We start from the raw sequence: 20,226 nt of genomic DNA on the forward strand, positions 1-20,226 counted from the left end.
GATGGAATACTCTCCACTTGCTTGGGTGAGTGCAGCTCCAACAACACTCAAGAAGCTCGACACCATCCAAGATAAAGCAGCCCGCTTGATTGGCACCCCATCCACCACCCTAAACATTCACTCCCTTCACCACCGGCACACATTGGCTGCAGTGTGTACCATCCACAGGATGCACTGCACCAACTTGCCAAGGCTTCTTCGACAGCACCTCTCAAACCCGCGACCTCTACCACCTAGAAGGACAAGGGCAGCAGGCGCATGGGAACAACACCACCTGCACGTTCCTCTCCAAGTCACACACCATCCCGACTTGGAAATATATCGCCGTTCCTTCATCGTCGCTGGGTCAAAATCCTGGAACTCCCTTCCTAACAGCACTGTGGGAGAACCGTCACCACACGGACTGCAGCGGTTCAAGAAGGCAGCTCACCACCACCTTCTCAAGGGCAATTAGGGATGGGCAATAAATGTCGGCCTCGCCAGCAACGCCCATATCGCATGAACGAATTTAAAAAAAAACTCAGCAGTGTCACTATAATTCAGCACTAATGAAGTCACTGACTTTTAAATTAATGTTAAAATCAGTGTCTGAGACTGCTGCAAATTGGTGAGGTTAAATTAGAGTTAAATCCCCAGATAGCTGACGTTAACAGCATTAGATAGTCAATCTATTGAATAGATTAACGTCTGGATGCTGGTGGTTAGCAATGTTTCCTAAGCTTATACAACCTCTGAGTGACCGTCTTCCTTCTCTGGCATTAGCTTCTGGAGCGTTGAGTCGATGAGCCCCTTCCGCGGTTGGGTTATCTGTTCCACTTGGATCATCTGTTCCAGTTGAGCCTATCTTCTTTGAGTGACTGTATCTGAGTTGGCTGGCTTTTCTCTTACCTTCCTTGATCTCAGACACTGTTCCTGGCTGGTTCAGTTTAACTTCTATAACCACTTACTCTCTGTCCTGAATATACTTGAACTGGTAAAAGTATCTATCTACATCTGCTAGGTAAAGGTTACTTACAGAAGTATCATAGTAGGTACAGCACAGGAGAAGACCATTCGGCCCATCGTACCCGTGCCAGCTCTTTGAAAGAACTGTCCAATTTGTCCCTTTCCCCTGCTCTTTCCCCATAGCCCTGTAAATTTTTTCCCTTCAAGTATTTATCCAACTCACCTTTTGAAAGTTACTATTGAATCTGCTTCCACCACCCTTTCAGGCAGTGCATTCCAGATCATTACAACTCGATGCATTAAAAAAAATGTTTCCTCACGTCACCTTTGGCTCCTTTGCCGATCACCTTAACTCTGTGTCCTCTAGTTATCGACTCTTCTGCCATTGGAAACAGTTTTTCCTTATTTTCTCTATCAAAATCGTCCAAGATTTTGAACACCTCCATCAAATCTCCCCTTAACCTTCTTTGTTCTAAGGAGAACAACCCCAGTTTCTCCAGTCTCTCCACATGACTGAAGTCCCTCATCCCTGGTACCATTCTAGTAAATCTCTTCTGCACCCTCTTTAAGGCCTTGACATCCTTCCCAAAGTGTGGTGCCCAGGATTGGGCACAATACTCCAGCTGCTTTCTGCCCCCTAACCAATTTTGTATCCACACTGACACTGCCCCTTTAATCCCATGGGCTTTAACTTTGCTAACAAGTCTATTATGTGGTACTTTATCAAATGCCTTTTGAAGCAGATGAGAGAACACAAAGAGAATCCTCTTCTAACTAACAAAGAGAAACTACATCTAAGGAAGTTAAGAGTCTACTTTTTCTAGTTTCTCTGCTGCTTCTACTACTAACTAGAGGTGTGCCGAAACCTTTTTTAACTTCGAAGAAAAGCTTCTTACATTCAATTGACCAATCTGAGTGAGACATGTGTTAGAAGGGTTCACCTCTTTTGGTGTCAATCACTTCTAATAAACATGTGGGTCATGGGGTTGCCTTTGAGCCATCGGAGCATGGACTTCAAGAGGACGTGACTCTCCCTGGGGGTAATTTTAACCTCCAAGGACGGGTGGGTTGGGGGCGGTGGGAAGATAAAAATTGTAAAACTGTTAAACCCGACCCCAACCCGCCCACTTCCGGATTAACGGAAGAGTCGGGGTGGGCAATCAATTCACTCTCAGGAAGCGGATCGGTCGCTGAAATCTTTTAAGGAGCCTGCGTGCCTCCATTTTAACAGCTTTTTTATTTTTAACTCATAAGGGCCAGGATTCCCGGGGCTATTGATTCTCACCAGGTAAAAGGAGGCGACAAGGATCATCAGGTGAGTGCCTTTATTGCACTGCTCATGGGCCAGGAGCAGCAGGAGTGTTTCCTCCAGGCCCAACAAGCTTATCTGCCGCAATCCGAACCCCCCCCGATCCATCCACCCCCTCCCCCCACCCCGATCCATCCACCCCCTCCCCCCCCCCCCCCCCCCCGATCTATGCATGGCCCCCATAGGATCAGATAAGGCATTATGAGCTATAAATTGGGTTGCGCAGCACCCCAAAATGGCATCCGGAATGTGCGTGCACACTTCTAGCGTGACATGCACTGGACGCCATCTTGGTAAAGGCGTTTACACAAGTGCAGATAACAAGCGCCAGTACCAAGTAAAGTAGGGAGAATATGCAGTAGATCAGTGGGCGACGCTGATTTAAAGGGACAGATGCGATTTTGGAACTCAACGTTCCAGTCAATGCACTGTCTTAACCACGCAGAGCTGAACAGGTCGTAGACGGCAAGGAGGACCCCCCACTAGGGCTATTTAAAGGGATAATGCAGGTGTTGCAAGTTAGTTGCTGGATTATTGTTTCTGGTTGCTGGTACAATGGTACGTGTTTGATGAAGCTTCTTATACTTGGAGAAAGTTGCATTTTAGAGTGGTCTGCCAGGTCCTGCATTACTATTGGTGGCATTTAAAACAGTGTGCTGAACAAGGTTTCTGCCAACCATGGGTGGTCTGCTAGGGCTCCCGCTGGGCATTGAACACGACTAGGAGCATGCAGAGAGGCCACGCAGAGCAGGTCAAGCTGTAAGGAGAGGGAGAAGGAGGAGAAAGCATAGGGCACTGCGCAGGAGGCCATATCCAATGACGGCCTTCAAGGAACAATTCTCTTACCCCAACCTGAGCGAAGATCAGTGCATCCGATGGCTGAGGTCATGACGGAGATTTGTCAACTGCTGCAGCCACCAACTGCAGCGTCAGAGCAGGGCAAGGACAGCATTGCCTGTGGCTGTGAAGGTACCCGTGGCACTGAACTTTTACAGCTCTGGATCCTTTCAGGCTGCTGCTGGCGATCCTCTCATGAGGTGGCTCATGACTCCAGTCAGGAACGCACGCGCACGTGCAGTGCAGGCCTACAATGAGAGTTTTGCGGCCACACGAAACGTCATCAAACACACTATAGGCATCCTAAAGCAATGCTTCCGCTGCCTGTACCGTTCCGGAGGAACCCTGCAGTACTCAGCTGAGTGGGTGTCAAGATTCGTCGTTGTATGCTGCACAGCCTTGCCCTTATCAGAGCACAGCCCTTGTCACCGCCTATCCGGCAAGACCCTGAGCCAGGATAGAGGAGGAAGAGGCGGAGGAGGCGGTGGAGGAGGGGACGGAGGAGGAAGCGGAGGAAGAGGCAAGGTGGCAACATGGTACACAGGCCCTGTCTGCCAGGCCTCTGCATGCTCACCTTATTAATTGTGTCTGTGCCTGCTCTTTGTAAGACCTATCCACTCCCCTGCTCCACAAATTTCTCCTTTTCAAGTATATATCCAATTCCCTTTTGTAAGTTACTATTGGTTACCAAAGTTATTCCTCTTTAAATGCAGGGAAGACGTGTGTCATTAATATTAAAACACTTGGCTGTCTTGCTACAGAATGTAACAGTGTTCATAATATAACCCTAGATTATTTGATAAAACTCAGAATGAATTGACATGATGCATCACTTACAGTGCAAGAGAGTTTTACCCAGGACAACAGACATGCATTAACAAAGCTCAATTCAACAAGGTTTGTTGTTTCTAAGTTATGACCCTGCCAAGTTGAAAATATCAAAATCTCTCAAATCAAAAAAAAAATTAAGTTGTTTAATCGGATTCCTCTGGTTTGCCAACTGCCCTGAGTGATGGTGGCTTTCCTGATAATATCTGGTGGTTGTTGGCAGGAGATTCTCTGGGTGATTTCTGCAGCTCCCACATTTGAAGCATCAGTGGTACAAGACTGAATTAGCCTCATCATCAGTGTTGACATGTAGTCCATTCCTTGTACAAAGTAGTTGAAGACTTTTGTCAAATTTCCAGGCTGAAGGGCCTATAGAAGCACTCCGTAATCTGCCATCGTCATTATCAAATTGTGGATAACTCAGTGGTAAACCTGCATGGCATAGCACATTGATGCGACAATCTGCGTCAGCAAACGAACCTTTATTTTACTTGATCTGGCCAACGTCTAAATGCATTGCAAATAAACATTCATAGCTAATGAGTATATCTGTCTGTAATCAACATTATGCTTCATTCACAAATAATTCATTGGTGTTAGCATAACTTATAAACAGGTGTATTCTGCACATAAACTTGAAATTCCGATAAAACAGTTCAACCCAAAACATTAACCTATCTTTCTTTTCCAGGAGGTGGCTGACTACTGTGTACTTCCAGCATTTTCAATTTTTTATTTCAGATTTCCTGCATTTGCAGTTTTTCTTTTTTTAATCTCTCATATTCTGTACATGCTGAGTCTTTTTCAACAAAGTCTCTTCAAAACAGCATTAAGCATATAGTCAGCTGTGGTTTATCAAATGCTATAATAGAGTTCCTCTTACCTCCCAATACTATGTGTAACCAAAATATAGAGAATTTCTGTGGTCTTGTGACGGACAGTGGCATCTTCATCCTTCAACAGGAGTTTCAAGTTCTCCAAACAACCTAGAGAATACAAAAAATATCCAACATTAGCTTCCCAGCTAAATTCCTACATTATAATCTATAAGACAAAATTTGGGACATTACGGCCTATTTATATACCCTTACTGACTTGCATGGAGGCTGCCCCTTCATAAAGGCTGCATTCAAACTTGACACCTTCCCCGGAAAAAAATACATTGACCGTGAATATAGTTTGTACATCATGCTTTTAATAAAATGCTGCCTAAATGTGAGTTAATACAGCATGATTTAAAAATATGCATTAAAATATAAAATTGTTATAATTATTGTATCCCTGATAAACAGGGAAAAAATTAAGACAGCAAGGCCTTTGCAGCTATATAAATGGATCATGCCAGAATTAAATGGAATTCACACAATTACTATTAATAAAGTAAAGAATTTATAAACACATAAGCTTCAAAATTCCTGAATGTCCACTATACCGTCACAAATGAGGCACAGCAGACTTTGCATGTGCCATGGACTTCTAACGTTGATCCCATACTGTATCTCGGGGTCAGCCAATTTGCATAATACTGGGCAGGCTTACAGCACTGTTTGTCGGGATGGGAGGAAAAATCAGGCAGAGATAGAACGTCGACATGGCAGCACAATTTAAAATCACGCAGCACGTAAAGGGGTAGCTTCACACAAGGGCCAATATCTTACTAGCAGTGGTCAGGAATATCTGCAAGGATTGCTGTTAAAAGACAAATTTTACTCACAAAGGCTTTGAGATGTTTCTGAACCAAATATGAGTCAGGGCAGATAAGCAGTTTGCGGTGGGCAGCACAGTGAAGCTGCCCCTTTAAGTGCTGAAGGATTGTAAATCCTGCAATTGTGTCAGTGCTCTGCCTCCACACAACTTTTTCTCCCCTCCCCAGCATAAACAAGCAGTTTAATATTACATCAGGCTATATAAAACGGAATGTCATATAAATAAACCCATTCCTCGTGTTGATTCTGGACAGAAGAGAAAGAATGTCCAACTGTCTTATCCATCAGAGCAGCTACCGTGATTGAAAGTATGATTGCAGGACAGGATAGGGGAGCAGACGAAGCTTTTCATGGCGAAGCTTTAATCCAAAGGTGCAAGGTGCGTTACATCAGTTGAGCCCAAACTTTTCTACTTACAGGCAGTGCTCAGGCTTCAGCCTCCTCCTCATGGGGATGATGCTCCTCATCAGCAGGTGCAACTAAAGCATGATTGGCTCTCTGACCTCCTCTGGATATCTCCATTTTCAGCCCTTTATGCAATGTAAGATTGTATAGAATACAGCAAGCCACCACAATCTGTGATACTCTCCTGGAACTGATTTCCGATGTAGGGAAAAGAATCTACCCTTCAGCATTCCGACTGTATGCTTTATGACAATGCTTCTGCAGCATGGACCTCGCTGTACCATTCCTCATCACGGTGCACAGTTGTTGTAGAAACATAGAAACACATAAAATACGAGCAGGAGTAGGCCATTTGGACCTTCGAGCCTGCTCCGCCATTCATTATGATCATCGCTGATCCTATATCTCAATACCATATTCACGCTCTCTCCCCATACCCCTTGATGCCTTTTGTGTATGGAAATCTATCCAGCTCCTTCTTTAATATATTCAGTGACTTGGCCTCCACAGCCTTCTGTGGTAGAGAATTCCAGAGGTTCACCACCCTCCGAGTGAAGAAACTTCTCCTCATCTCAGTCCTAAATGTCCTACCCCGTATCCTGAGACTGTGAGCCCTTGTTCTGGACCCCCAGCCAGGGGAAACATCCTCCCTGCATCCAGTCTGTCTAGCCCTGTCAGAATTTTATATGTTTCATTGAGATCCCCTCCCATTTTTCTAGATTCGAGTGAATACAGGTCGAGTCCACCCAATCTCTCCTCATACGACAGTCCTGCCGTCCCAGGAATCAGTCTGGTGAACCTTCGCTGCATTCCCTCCATGGCAAGTATATCCTTTCTTAGGTAAGGAGACCAAAACTGCACACAATACTCCAGGTGTGGTCTCACCAAGGCCCTGTATAACTGCAGTAAGACATCCTTGCTCCTATACTCAAATCCCCTTGCAATTAAGGCCAAGATACCATTTGCCTTCCTAACTGCTTGCTGCACCTGCATGTTTGCTTTCAGTGACTGGTGTACAAGGACACCCAGGTCCCTTTGTACATCAACATTTCCCAATCTATCACCATTTAAATAATACTCTGCCTTTCTGTTTTTCCTTCCAAAGTGGATAACTTCACATTTATCCACATTATACTGCATCTGCCATGTATTTGCCCACTCACTCAACTTGTCTAAATCACCTTGAAGCCTCTTTGCATCCTCCTCACAACTCACGATCCCACCTAGTTTCGTGTCGTCAGCAAACTTGGAAATATTACATTTGGTTCCCTCATCCAAATCATTGATATATATTGTGAATAGCTGGGGCCCAAGCACTGATCCCTGTGGTACCCCACTAGTCACTGCCTGCCACCCCGAAAGACCCATTTATTCCTACTCTCTATTTCCTGTCTGTTAACCAATTTTCAATCCATGCCAGTATATTACCCCCAATCCCATGTGCTTTCATTTTGCACACTAACCTCTTATGTGGGACTTTATCAAAGGCCTTCTGAAAATCCAAATAAACCACATCCACTGGTTTTCCCTTAACTAATCTACCAGTTACATCCTCAAAAAACTCCAGTAGGTTTGTCAAACATGATTTCCCTTTCATAAATCCATGTTGACTTTGTCTAATCCCGTTGATATTTTCTAAGTGTCCTGTTATCACATCCTTTATAATAGACTCTAGCATTTTCCCTACTACTGATGTTCCCTGTTTTCTCTCTTCATCCTTTTTTTAAATAAATAGAGGGGTTACATTTGCCACCCCCAATCTGCAGGAACTGTTCCATAATCTATAGAATTTTGGAAGATGACAACCAATGCATCCACTATTTCCATGGCTACCTCTTTTAGTACTCTGGGATGCAGATTATCAGGCCCTGGGGATTTATCGGCTTTCAGTCCCATTAATTTCTCCAGCATTATTTTTTTTTACTAATACTAGTTTCCTTTAATTCCTCCTTCTCACTCGCCCCTTGGTTCCCTAGCATTTCTGGGAAGTTATTTGTGTCCTCTTCCATGAAGATTTGTTTAATTGCTCTGCCATTTCCTTGTTCCCCATTATAAATTCTCCTGATTCTGACTGTAAGGGACCTACATTTGTCTTCACTAATCTTTTTCTTTTTACATACTTGTAGAAGCTTTTACAGTCCACTTTTATGTTCCTTGCAAGTTTATTCTCATACTCTATTTTTCCTCTCTTAATCAATCTCTTGGTCATTTTTTGCTGAATTCTAAACTGCTCCCAATCCTCAGGCTTGGTACTTTTTCTGGCAACTTTATATGACTCTCTTTGGATCTAATACTATCCTTAATTTCTTTTGTTAGCCATGGTTGGGCCGCTTTTCCTTTTGTGTTTTTGCTCCAGAAAGGAATGTGTAATTGTTGCAATTCATGCATTCGTTCCTTAAATGTTAGCCATTGCCTATCCACCGTCATGCCTTTTAATGAAGCTTCCCAATCTATCATAGCCAACTCACTCCTCATACCTTCGTAGTTTCCTTTGTTTAGACACATCCACTCAAATAAAGGTGCGATGCTCCATTGCCACTACAGGCAAGAGTCATGGCAGCTGCCAAAATACTTGGCATTGGATGGACAATTAAGTTCCGTTGGTTACTTCCGAATTGAACCTTCAATGAATGGTAGCCCTTTCCACTCAGATAATCAAGGGCATCAATAAATGTTGCCCGATGGCCACAAATGCTAGCTTTGACTCCTTCCACACTAGAGGAAGCCAGGCACTCAGTAAACTCTGAGTGGGGGACTTCAATGTCCATCACCAAGAGTGGCTCGGTTGCACCACTTCTGACCAAACTGGCAGAGTCCTGAAGGACATAGCTGCCAGACTTGGCCTGCAGCAGGTGATGAGCGAACAAACACGAGGGGAGAAACCTACTTGACCTCGTCCACATTAATTTACCTGTCGCAGATGCATCTCTTCATGACAGTATTGGTAGGAGTGACCATCGCACAGTCCTTGTGGAGACAAAGTCCTGACTTTACACTGAGGATACCATCCAATGTGTTGTGTGGCACTACCGTGCTAAATGGGATAGCTTCAGAACAGGTCTAGCAGCTCAAAACTGGGTATCCATGAGGCGCTGTGGGCCATCAGCAGCAGTAGAATTGTATTCCAGCATAATCTGTAACTTCATGGCCCAGCATATTCCTCATTCTACCATTATCAACAAGCCAGGGGATCAACCCTGGTTCAATGAGGCGTGTAGAAGAGCATGCCGGGAGCAGCACCAGGCGTACCTAAAAATGAGGTGCCAACCTGGTGAAGCTACAACACAGGACTACATGCATGCTAAACAGCAGAAGCAACATGCCAGAGCTAAGCGATTCCACAACCAACAGATCAGATCAAAATTCTGAATGGTGGAGGACAATTAAACAACTAACGGGAGGAGGAGGCTCTGTAAACATCCCCATCCTCATTGATGCAGAGTCCAGCACGTGAGTGCAAAAGACAAGGCTGAAGTGTTTGCAACCATCTTCAGCCAGAAATGCCGAGTGGATGATCCATCTCGGCCTCCTCCCGATATCCCCACCATCACAGGAGCCAGTCTTCAGCCAATTCGATTCACTCCATGTGATATCAAGAAACGGCTGAGTGCACTGGATACAGCAAAGGCTATGGGCCCCGACAACATCCTGGCTGTAGTGCTGAAGACATGTGCCCCAGAGCTAGCCAATCTGTTCCAGTACAGCTACAACACTGGCATCTACCCGACAATGTGGAAAATTGCCCAGGTATGTCCTGTCCATATGTCCTACAGAAAGATATGAATGGGCTGGTCAGGTGGGCAGAAAAGTGGCAAACAGAATTCAATCCGGAGAAGTGTGAGGTATGCATTTGGGGAGGGCAAACAAGGCAAGGGGGTACACAATAAATGGGAGGCTACTGAAAGGTGTAGAGGAAGTGAGGGATCTTGGACATGTCCACAGATTCCCTGAAGGTAGCAGGACAGGTAGATAAGGTGGCTAAGAAGGCATATGGAATACTTTCCTTTATTAGCTGGGGCATAGAATATAAGAGCAGGGGGGGTTATGCTGGAACTGTATAAAATGCTGATGAGGCCACAGCTTGAGTACTGGGTACAGTTATGGTCACCACAATACAGGAAGGATGTAATTGCACTAGAAAGGGTACAGAGGAGATTTACGAGGATGTCGCCAGGACTAGAGAATTTTAGCTATGAGGAAAGATTGGATAGGCTGGTGTTGTTCTTTTTGGAACAGAGGAAGCTGAGGGGTGATTTAATTAAAGTGTACAAAATTATGAGGGGCCTAGATAAAGTGGATAGGAAGGACCTATTTCCCTTAGCAGAGAGGTCAATGACCAGGGGGCATAGATTTAAAGTGATTGGTATAAGGATTAGAGGGGAGCTGAGGAAAAGTTTTTTCACCCAGAGGGTGGTAGGGGTCTGGAACTCACTGCCAGAAAGGGTGGTAGAGGCAGAAATCCTCAACTCATTTAAAAAGTACCTGGATGTGCACCTGAAGTGCCGTGACCTACAAGGCTACGGATCAAGTGCTGGAAAGTGGGATTAGGCTGGGTGGCTCATTTTCGGCCGGCGCATACATGATGGGCCGAATGACCTCCTTCTGTGCCATAAATTTTCTATTATTCTATATAATTTCAAAGTTTGCAGATGACACAAAACTCGGAAATGTAATAAACAATGTGGAGGATAGTAACAGACTTTAGGAGGACACAAGACAGGCTGGTGAAATGGACAAACACATGGCAGAAGAAATTTAATGCAGGGAAGTGTGAAGTGATATATTTTGGTAGGAAGAATGAGGGGAGGCAATATAAACTAAATGGCACAATTTTAAAGGGGGTGCAGGAACAGAGAGTCCTGGGGTGCACAAACATAAATCTTTGAAGGTGGCAGGACAAGTTGAGAAGGCTGTTAAAAAAGCATTTGGGATCCTGGGCTTTATTAATAGAGGCATAGGTCCCGATATTAGAATGGAGGCGGGATGGCAGCAGGGGGGGTGATGGGGCACATGGGTATTCCGCCCAATTAAAATTGTCCATTTCACATGCGATCCCGATTCAATTGGTGCCACTTAACGTGGCTTCCGGGTTTACCGTCCGAAAGCTGCGCAGCAGGCGGACTGCACGCCCGCTCACAGGCTCAGCTGGAGGAGCTCCATTTAAAGGGCCATTGCTCCAAAGGCTTTTGCTGGAGCAAACACCCACACACCACAATGGAGCAGCACAGGGGCAAAACTGCTCCAAGGTTTAATGATGCCTCACTCCAGGTGCTACTGGATGGGGTGAGGAGGAGGAGGAGGGATGTGTTTTACCCGGCGGACGGGAGGAGGTGGCCTGCCTCTGCCACCAAGAAGTTCAAGGTGGCAGAGGAGGTCACCAGCAGCAGCAACATATCCCACACCTGAATCCAGTACAGGGAGCGCTTCAATGACCTAACTAGGACAGCCAAAGTGATTATTAATTCTCCAACATTCCGTGTTGCACATCACCGAACCCCCCCCACCCCACCTCAATTCATTTTGCACTGCTAAGACTACTCTATCACATCACTCTCACATCCACTTAAGGATCATCCTCAACTTACCTGCACTTCCACACCTCCCCATTCGTCACCCCACCACTACCACTCACCCCAATCCTCATACAATGTCATGGCTCTGTCTCATACTCACCCTCTGATGCATCTCTTTCATGGTCAGCCTCACCCAAAGCAATGCATTCATCGGTTGGCCACTTCACCATCACTCACTCACATGTCTGTTCTTTCTCCCCTTCTAGGAGAAGAGAGCGCAAAGTGCACGCGAGAGGGCAAGAACTGGAGGGAGGCCTACACAAACACTGGTCCTCACAGACGTGGAGCAAGAAGCGCTGGAGCCGAGCCTCACCCTGGAGTGCCTGTCTGTCGGGGACAACGAGACTGGCACCCCAGAAACGTCTGGTGACACAACTTTAATATTCATCACACACAATATGAATTGATGTTAACATGGCTTGCCATCTTCAACACCTCAGTATGCTCATCGCAACATGACACATATGTGATGATACTTAATATTGCTTTCTGTTCTCTTACAGGACCTTCAGCAACTGCAGTGACAGCAGAGGGCGCTTACTCAGAGGACCAGCCGGCCTCTGAGGGTGCGCCGTCACATCTTAGCGAGCCATCCACCAGCACAGATACTCACACCTCGGTGGGTCCTAGTCCTCAGTTAGTTGGGTTGGCACCTGGCGATTCACTGCACGAGCAGATACTGGTGGCAGGGGCAACTGTGGAGAGTCCGCGTCGGTGGAAGCGCTCCTCTCTAGACTCTGCTCCGCTGGACGCAGATGCTGAACCCCGGGGGCCATCCTTTAAATAGAGAATGATCGAGGGACAGCAGCACATTTGCGAGGTACTGGAACAGGTGCCACACGCATTCTCCACAATAGCGTGGAGGATAAAGGAGTCCAACTCCTGCATGAGTGGAATGGTGGCACAGGTGCGGGAGGGAATCTCAGATACTGTCACAGGGACGTGAGCAACTCTCTGAGATAGTGTCACAGGTAAATGCAGGAATGTCTGCAATGGAGAGAAGGCTAGCCTCCGTTGAGCTTCAAGCACAGCTCACAAATGAGTCCATTCAGGCCCTGACAACAGCCGTTTGGACTCAAATGAACAACATTCCGCCGCCTTAAACAGGCAGACAGAAACTTTACAATTGGGCTTCCAAACTGTTCTCCAGCAGGGTGGTAGAAGTGATGTGGGCCTGGTCCAGGAGAGGGATGATGTCGAAAGGGGACATGGAAGTGGGTACGCCACTCAAAGCGCTCCCATGTCTCACCCGTTGCCCCCCTCTCAACCAGTTCCCGCAATGCTGCCTCTTCTCCGGGTGGCCAAGTCTGCCCCTGAACAGGTGCAGGTGGAGCAGTCGTTGGAGGGGCCCTCATGGGCCCCAAAACCCAGAGGGCGTAAGCCCAAAACATCTAAGCAGTCAGGGCATAAACATGAACAACCTGCCACTACCTCTGCTGCACGTAGAAGTAGTTGGAAGAGAAACGCGAAGGTTTTGTGAGCACGAAGGGTATGCACAAGGGTGTTTGACAGACTGTCATGTTTTTCATTTATATTTAGTTTTTGTTAAAGCGACATTAAATTTTATGATTGTCACCACTGCTGCCACGTCTTGCCAATTGTAATAGGGCTCTTTCATGAGCTTCATCATGAACGGCGACACTTGATGCCACCAATTGGGTCACTTTACAGTGGGTGTATATGTAGTTGCAGGATTGTTTTGTGCCGGGAGGGTTGGACGGCCTGTTGTCGGCGCTGCTCTTTCCAGGTGGTGTGATGACTGGACTCATCACACTTTTTGATTTAGGAGAAGCATTCACATATCAGTGACTCCCTGGCCTCACAAACAGCCAGGTGAGCTGCTGCTCTGCCCATGGGTTCCTCCTCCTCCTTCTCCTTCTCCTCCATGTGGGTGGCAGATATGGATGGGGCCTCTCAAGCGGCATCCCTCTCTATTGTTGCCCTCTGTGCACTTGTGCAAGTGCCTGTGGCACAGCACTGCGTGGTGGAGCTGCAAGTGGCAGAAGCGCATGCCATGCCTGGCAAGGCTGATGATGTTGCTCGTCCTCGGATGTAGTGGTGAATGCAGCCATGGCGCCAGTTTGAGGGGGTCCGAAAAGTTGTTAAATATGTGTGAACAGAAGAATTGTGAGTGGAAAGTAAGAATTTTCAGTGAAAACAAAAAGATCTTGCAGCCAAAAGTTTGTGTGAAAGAACAGAGTGCCCTTTTCTCCCCATCGGTCGAACAAGCATTTGAATGTGCAACTGGCTGCTGGCTGAAACACGTCTGGCCCAACATGGAGTGTTTCCCACAGCACAGGACCCCTGCCTTAATGTGGACAAAATTAAGTACTTTAAGTATCTAAATAAATGTCTTAACTATCATCCCGCCGGCTTTAATTGCCGGTGGGACTTCCGCATTCGGGGGGTGCGCACACACCCAGACGCGTCAATGGGGAACTTGGAAGTCTGCGGATGCCGAACGCACTCAGGATTTTCAGAGCCCCTCGCCCCCAACACACCTGCAATTTAATTTTAAAATTGACCCCATAGAGTACAAAAGCAAGGAAGTTATGCTGGTTAGGCCTCAGCTGGAGTATTGTGTTCAATTCTGGGCACCGCACTTTAGGAAGGATGTCAACGCCTTAGAGAGGGTGCAGAAGAAATTTATTAGAATGGTGCCAGGGATGAGGGATTTCAGTTATGTGGAGAGACTGGAGAAGTTGGGGTTCTCCTTAGAACAGGGGAGATTTGATAGAGGTGTTCAAAATCATGAACAGTTTTGATAGAGTAAATAAGAAGAAACTGTTTCCAGTGGCAGAAGGGTCGGCGACCAGAGGACACAGATTTAAGATGATCAGCAAAACAGCCAGAGGCGACATGAGGAAACATTTTTTTACGCAGCGAGTTGTAATGATCTGGAATGCACTACCTGAAAGGGTGGTGGAAGCAGATTCAATAGTAACTTTCAAAGAGGAATTAGATAAATACTTGGAGGGAAAAAATTTACAGGCATATGGGGAAAGAGCAGGGGAATGGGACTAATTGGATAGCTCTTTCAAAGAGCCGGCACAGGCATAATGGGCTGAATGGTCTCCTCCTGTGCTGTACCTACTATGATACCCGGCATCAGTTCCTCCTCTGTAAATGATCTTGGGAGGGTTTGCTAAAAGAAGCAGGATGCAAAGAAGCATAATAAAGATAGTTGTGAGTGTCGGTGGAGTTGTAATAGAAGTCTGTAGAAAGCCCATTACCAGCGAAGTCCAGCTCAGGGAAGGATGAGTCAAGCATGGACCACATAAAGTTGAGAAATAGGTGGAAACTGGAGGCACAATAGATGAAATTCTCCAGATTGGAGGAAGAGCAAGATGCAGCACCAATACAGCTGACAATGTAACAGAGGAAGATGTGTGAGTAGGATTGGAACATGGTATTCATAGGCACCTTTCCTGTGTCTTTTAACCCCTCAATATTTGCACTTTCTTGTGTCCTTTTTATATCTCTGCATCACTTCACTGGTAATCTTTTATATCATCTAACAATTTTCTATTAAACTGTTTCCAGATCACAAACTCCCTCTTTGTGACGTTGATTCTCTTCCCCCTCCCCTCCACCTTCATCTCTCTATTTTTCCCAAACTTAAAAAATATGCACGCTTCCCAGGAGGAAACAAATCGTCTCAGGCTAAGGGAACATTCTGATGTCTAACACCAGGTGCCCTTACATCAATAATGTGGCTTCCAAAAGTGGCAGACTAACTGCCTAGTTACCCAACACCTGATCATAGACATTTAAAACCTAAAACATGAAAGAAATGCTTTGCACTACAAATGATGAGATGAACATGTTCCATTCATCATATTTGCTCCCATTTCTTGTTGATTTAAACCAACTCCATCAGAATACATCTAGAATACAGCAGACATTTTAAACATTAATTCTTATCCAGATTCTTAAGAAGAATTTGGGGAAGAAATAGCACCTGTCACATAACCATTGTTCTAGTCTCAGATCTAGATCTAGTACTGTACAGGCATTTTGAACCCACTGACCCGAAGGCCTGGATTTTCCTTTTCCTGCCCCAGGAGGGTCACCTTACACCCAAACCCCACCATGATCCAATTCCTTGGGTCAGGAGTCATTATATATGCAGAGGGGGCTTCCAGCAGCATCCCTGCCAGTGAGGTGTCCACCAATGCCAACAAAGGAAACCCCAGCACCCTGTTGGCCAGGGGCTGCAGAAAACTACTGAGTTTAATTCGAATTGCTAACAAAGACACTAACTTTTGAACTGAAGTGACCTGGAGTTCAGTCACTGGTCTGAACTGGCCAGAACCGGTTTGAATTAGTTCCGCTTCTTCGAGGGACAAAGGAGCTCTGATGAGACACCAGTCCTTATTTAGACAAGGAGTAATGAGGTGATGCTACCTAGCCCCTTGGAACAGAGCCAATCTGGGGGTGACACCGACCACTCGAGGAACTTTAAGCCAACCGGAGAAGACAGCATCATTCGAAAAGACAGGCTTGAAGTTAAAACTGAAGAATTGCAGGCTTGGTGCCAGTGTTTTGTGAGGAAGCCTCTGGAGACTAACCATCGCGGCAGTAGGGACCCTACGTCAGGGACGTAGAGATGACATCAAGAGAGAGAGAGAGAGAGAGAACGAATCGCCTGGCCAGCGTTATCTCTCCTTTCCGAGTGATATAATATCCTTTCTATTCTGTGACCACTCAGGGAGTGTTAGTCAGGGAAACCTAGTGGGTGTGCATTTAAATCCTAGTTTGAGTATAAAACTGTATAACCTGCTGTAAACTGCATGCCTATATCTAACCAGACGTATAAGCGGTATGTACACGATCTAATAACGTTAATAAAGTGAATTGAGAATTAAGAGAGAATTGACTGACTCATCCCTGTGTACTAAGCCAAAACTGTAACCGGTGACTTCCGGTCAACAGATTTGGCGTCCCTGGGTGGGCTCAAGGATAAATCTGTCCGTTGCGTCAGCGGGAGACTCGAGGCGAACCGAATTTGGCAAAGTATACAGAGAACACGAGTTTGGGTTAATTCATAGTTAATAATACAAGATGACGAATAAAGGGAAATCACCAAGCCCTGGGGACTTGGACTGTTTTGATTGGAAGGGACTCCTTCAAAAATACGTAATAGGGAAGTGGCCGCAATACGGGGAGTATGCGGGTCACATTGGAGATGAGGGAACGCCTGTTGCGGAGGTACTTTGGAGAATTGCGCAAACAAAGATGTCAGATAGGAAATTTAAAAAGATACAGAAGTCCGTAGCGATCGGATGTTTATTGAGGAATGGATAGAATGCCGACAGCAGGCTAGGAGAGAGAGAGAGGAACATCAGAAAATCCAAGACGGATTAGGGGAAGAGAATAAAAAACTCAGTGAGGAGATAGCCCACCTTAGTGAGAAGGTAACTGATCTACAGGGACAGAGAAGTGCAGATTTGATGCACATGAACCAATATCAGTTACAGTGTGAAAAATTGACTAATGAAAAGAGTAAGAGAGAGGGAGAAGCCCAAGCAGATAAAGCTGAGGTGGAGAGATGGAAACAACAATGTAGTGATTTAAAAACTGCTATGAATGTGATTCACAGATCAGCTCAGGAGAAGAGGAGTAGTACTGGCGATCACACAACGTGTCAGAAACTGATAGGGAGGCTGCAAGATCAGCTAGCCGCACAGAGGGGCATATTGTGTGCTTTCGCACCCGGAAGAGGTGAAGAAAGTGGTCCAGAGGATGTAGATTGGGATAATTTAGCAGACGAGGCGGATAGATACAGCAGCGGTGATAGGGAACCTCCACTAGGGGACCCACCGCCAGCATATGCTCCAGAGCTGAAAAAAACGTCTGCCCCAATGGCCCCCCTTGTAACCACTAGAGCACAGATGGGGGAAGATGGCCAGGATATGACATATTCTACCCCACTTGGGGTACAAGAACTGAGGGTTATTGAGAAAGGTATTGGAACGTGTGCGCCTGGGGATGATCCTAGGGAATTGTTCATAGCGGTCAGGCAACAGAGAGCGATACACGGCTTAGACGATGCTGAGGAAAGGAAATTAATCCTAATGTGCCTACACCCACATATACACTCCACCCTACCGGAGGAACAAAAACTTGGTAGAGGCACGAATGAAGCCTTAAAGGACCAGGTATTATCTGTCATGGGCGATAACAGAGGGGATCCAGTGGAGGCGCTAATGAAATGCTATCAAAGGAAAGGTGAACACCCCACTGTATTTTCGGCCCGCATTTGGGCGGTGTTTCAGGGGGTCTACGGTACAGACTTAGATAGGGATAATTTACAGCGGGAGGTTAGGAACCGATGGCTGAGAACACTAGTGTCGCATGGCACTGAGGAGTCGAGGAAGGCACTAGATCAGTTTGACCCCGCTGATGACACACATACGGAACCCTGGATAATTAGGAAGATGGTTAGAGTATGGGAAAGGGAAATACCAAAACGATCCAAGGCATCCGGGGACAGAGCAATGCCCGTTAAGGATCAGGCGATAACTTGGAGAATGGAAGGGAGGGGACCTACTCAGGGGGAACCCCCTCCAGCTTATCAGACAGTGGGAAGAGGTAGAGGCAGAGGAAGAGGAAACTTCTCAGGAACGGGGAGAACTCAAGGCGAGGTGTCCAAATGCTATAACTGTGGCCAAGAGGGACACTTCGCAAGGGACTGCCCGAACCCGAGACGAGAGAATGCAGGTCAAGGAAGAAATCAGAGCCTACCCGTGGAAGGGCCGAATAGACCAAGTCCTCAGTGTGATACGATAGAAATATCACCGAGTTCTGGGTTGTACCCCGAACTGCAATGACGGTCTCAGGCCTCTCCGTTATGGGTGTGTGACGCTCGGTTGGATGACACGGGGAGACCCCTAGTGAATGGTAGGGTCGGAGGCCGCCCTCTTACATTCCTTTGGGACACAGGGGGATCCCGAACCACCGTTAACACCACTCAGATCAATGACATAGATTGAAAAATTCAAAACAAAATTATTCTAAGTGGATTCACAGGGCATTCACAAGTGGGATATGTGAGTGTACCGTTGGAAGTCGGTGTGGGAGACATAGTGATAGAGCATTCAGTGGTCCTTATTAAATTATCTAGAGAACAAGAACATATATTAGGGAGTGGCTATATGGCCAAAGCGGGATTCTGCTTCGACCCTGTTAATTGTATGATTTGGCAAATGCCTTTGGGCATTGGACAGTATAAATCACACACTCGTCCCGGTGGGGGAATATCAGGATAGGATATGCACGATCGGGGAAATGTGGATAGAACCAGGAGAAATGAGTAACAATCGTGAAGTACAACAAATTATTGCACAAAACTCAATAGTATTTGCCCGACATAAACATGATTGTGGGAAAATGACCGGGAGTGTGTGTATACAAGGTCCAGACCCCAAACCACAGAAGCAGTATGGTTTCCCAAAACAAGCAGAAGAAGAGATAGAGAAGGTGATACAGAGTCTGCTGCAGCAAGGGATATTAAGACCAATAGCTTCTACTAATAATGCACCTATTTGGCCAGTAAGGAAACCCGACGGTAGCTGGCGACTAACAATAGACTACAGAGAATTAAATAAAGTCACCCCGCTAACAGCCCCTACTGTAGCAACTAGCCCAGAGACAGTAGTTCGACAAAATGAGGATGCGCACTGGTTTACGGTTTTGGACATAAGTAACGGTTTTTGGTCTATTCCACTGGGGAAAGAATGTCAATATAAATTTGCATTTACTTTCCAAGGACAGCAATATACATGGACCGCCCTGCCGCAGGGGTTTCACAATTCCCCGTCCATATTTCACCAACAGCTGAGGGAAGGGTTAAAAGGATTCTCGAGGCCTGAATGTCTAGTGCAGTATGTAGACGATTTACTCCTACAAACTGAAACCAAGAAGGAGCATTATCAACTGCTAAGTGAATTACTGCAGTTGTTACATGACTTGGGATTAAAGATTAACCCTAAAAAAGCACAGATCATGAAACAAAAAGTTACTTACATGGGAATGATTCTGACGCCGGGACAAAGGGACATTGACAAGCGAAGGGTAGAGACAGTTGGCAGGCTCCCTGTTCCGCGGGATGTAAAAGGGTTAAGGTCCTTCTTGGGGTTGGTGGGATATTGTAGGGACCATATTGATGGATTCGCCACAAAGGCGGCCCCGCTGATGGAATTATTAAAAAAGAATGTGGCTTGGGAGTGGAAAACAGAACACAGCCAGGCCGTGACTGATCTAAAGCAGGCACTAGCTGCCGCGCCTGCTTTAAAAACCCCAAATCCAACTGAGCCGTTTTCATTGGAGGTGGCTACCACAGACACCACCCTCTCGGCAGTTCTATTACAGGAGACACACGGGAAATTACAACCAGTAGCGTACGCCTCACGTATGCTCTCACCAGTAGAGCAGGGGTATACGGTATGCGAAAGACACTTGCTAGCTGTCTTTTGGGCAGTGCAGCATTTTACCTATATAGTGGGACTAAACCCACTTACAATATTAACAGAACACACCCCAGTACAGCTACTGTTAGACGGAAGGATTAAGGATGGTTCAGTTAGCCAAAATAGAATCGCTAGATGGACATTGTTGCTGC

General features: G+C 46.1%; 1 protein-coding gene across 1 annotated transcript in view; it reads right to left on the bottom strand.

Annotated features, from left to right (window-relative positions):
• rsph14 (radial spoke head 14 homolog) overlaps positions 1–20,226 on the bottom strand; it is a 710,550-nt gene that overhangs the window by 684,184 nt on the left and 6,140 nt on the right. The window contains exon 2 of the mRNA XM_068005520.1: positions 4,803–4,905. Within this exon, the coding sequence (XP_067861621.1) occupies positions 4,803–4,905 (103 nt within the window). The remainder of the gene's footprint in view (positions 1–4,802; positions 4,906–20,226) is intronic.

The sequence above is a fragment of the Heptranchias perlo genome, chromosome 25, assembly GCF_035084215.1.
Source record: "Heptranchias perlo isolate sHepPer1 chromosome 25, sHepPer1.hap1, whole genome shotgun sequence".
Classification (NCBI taxonomy): domain Eukaryota; kingdom Metazoa; phylum Chordata; class Chondrichthyes; order Hexanchiformes; family Hexanchidae; genus Heptranchias; species Heptranchias perlo.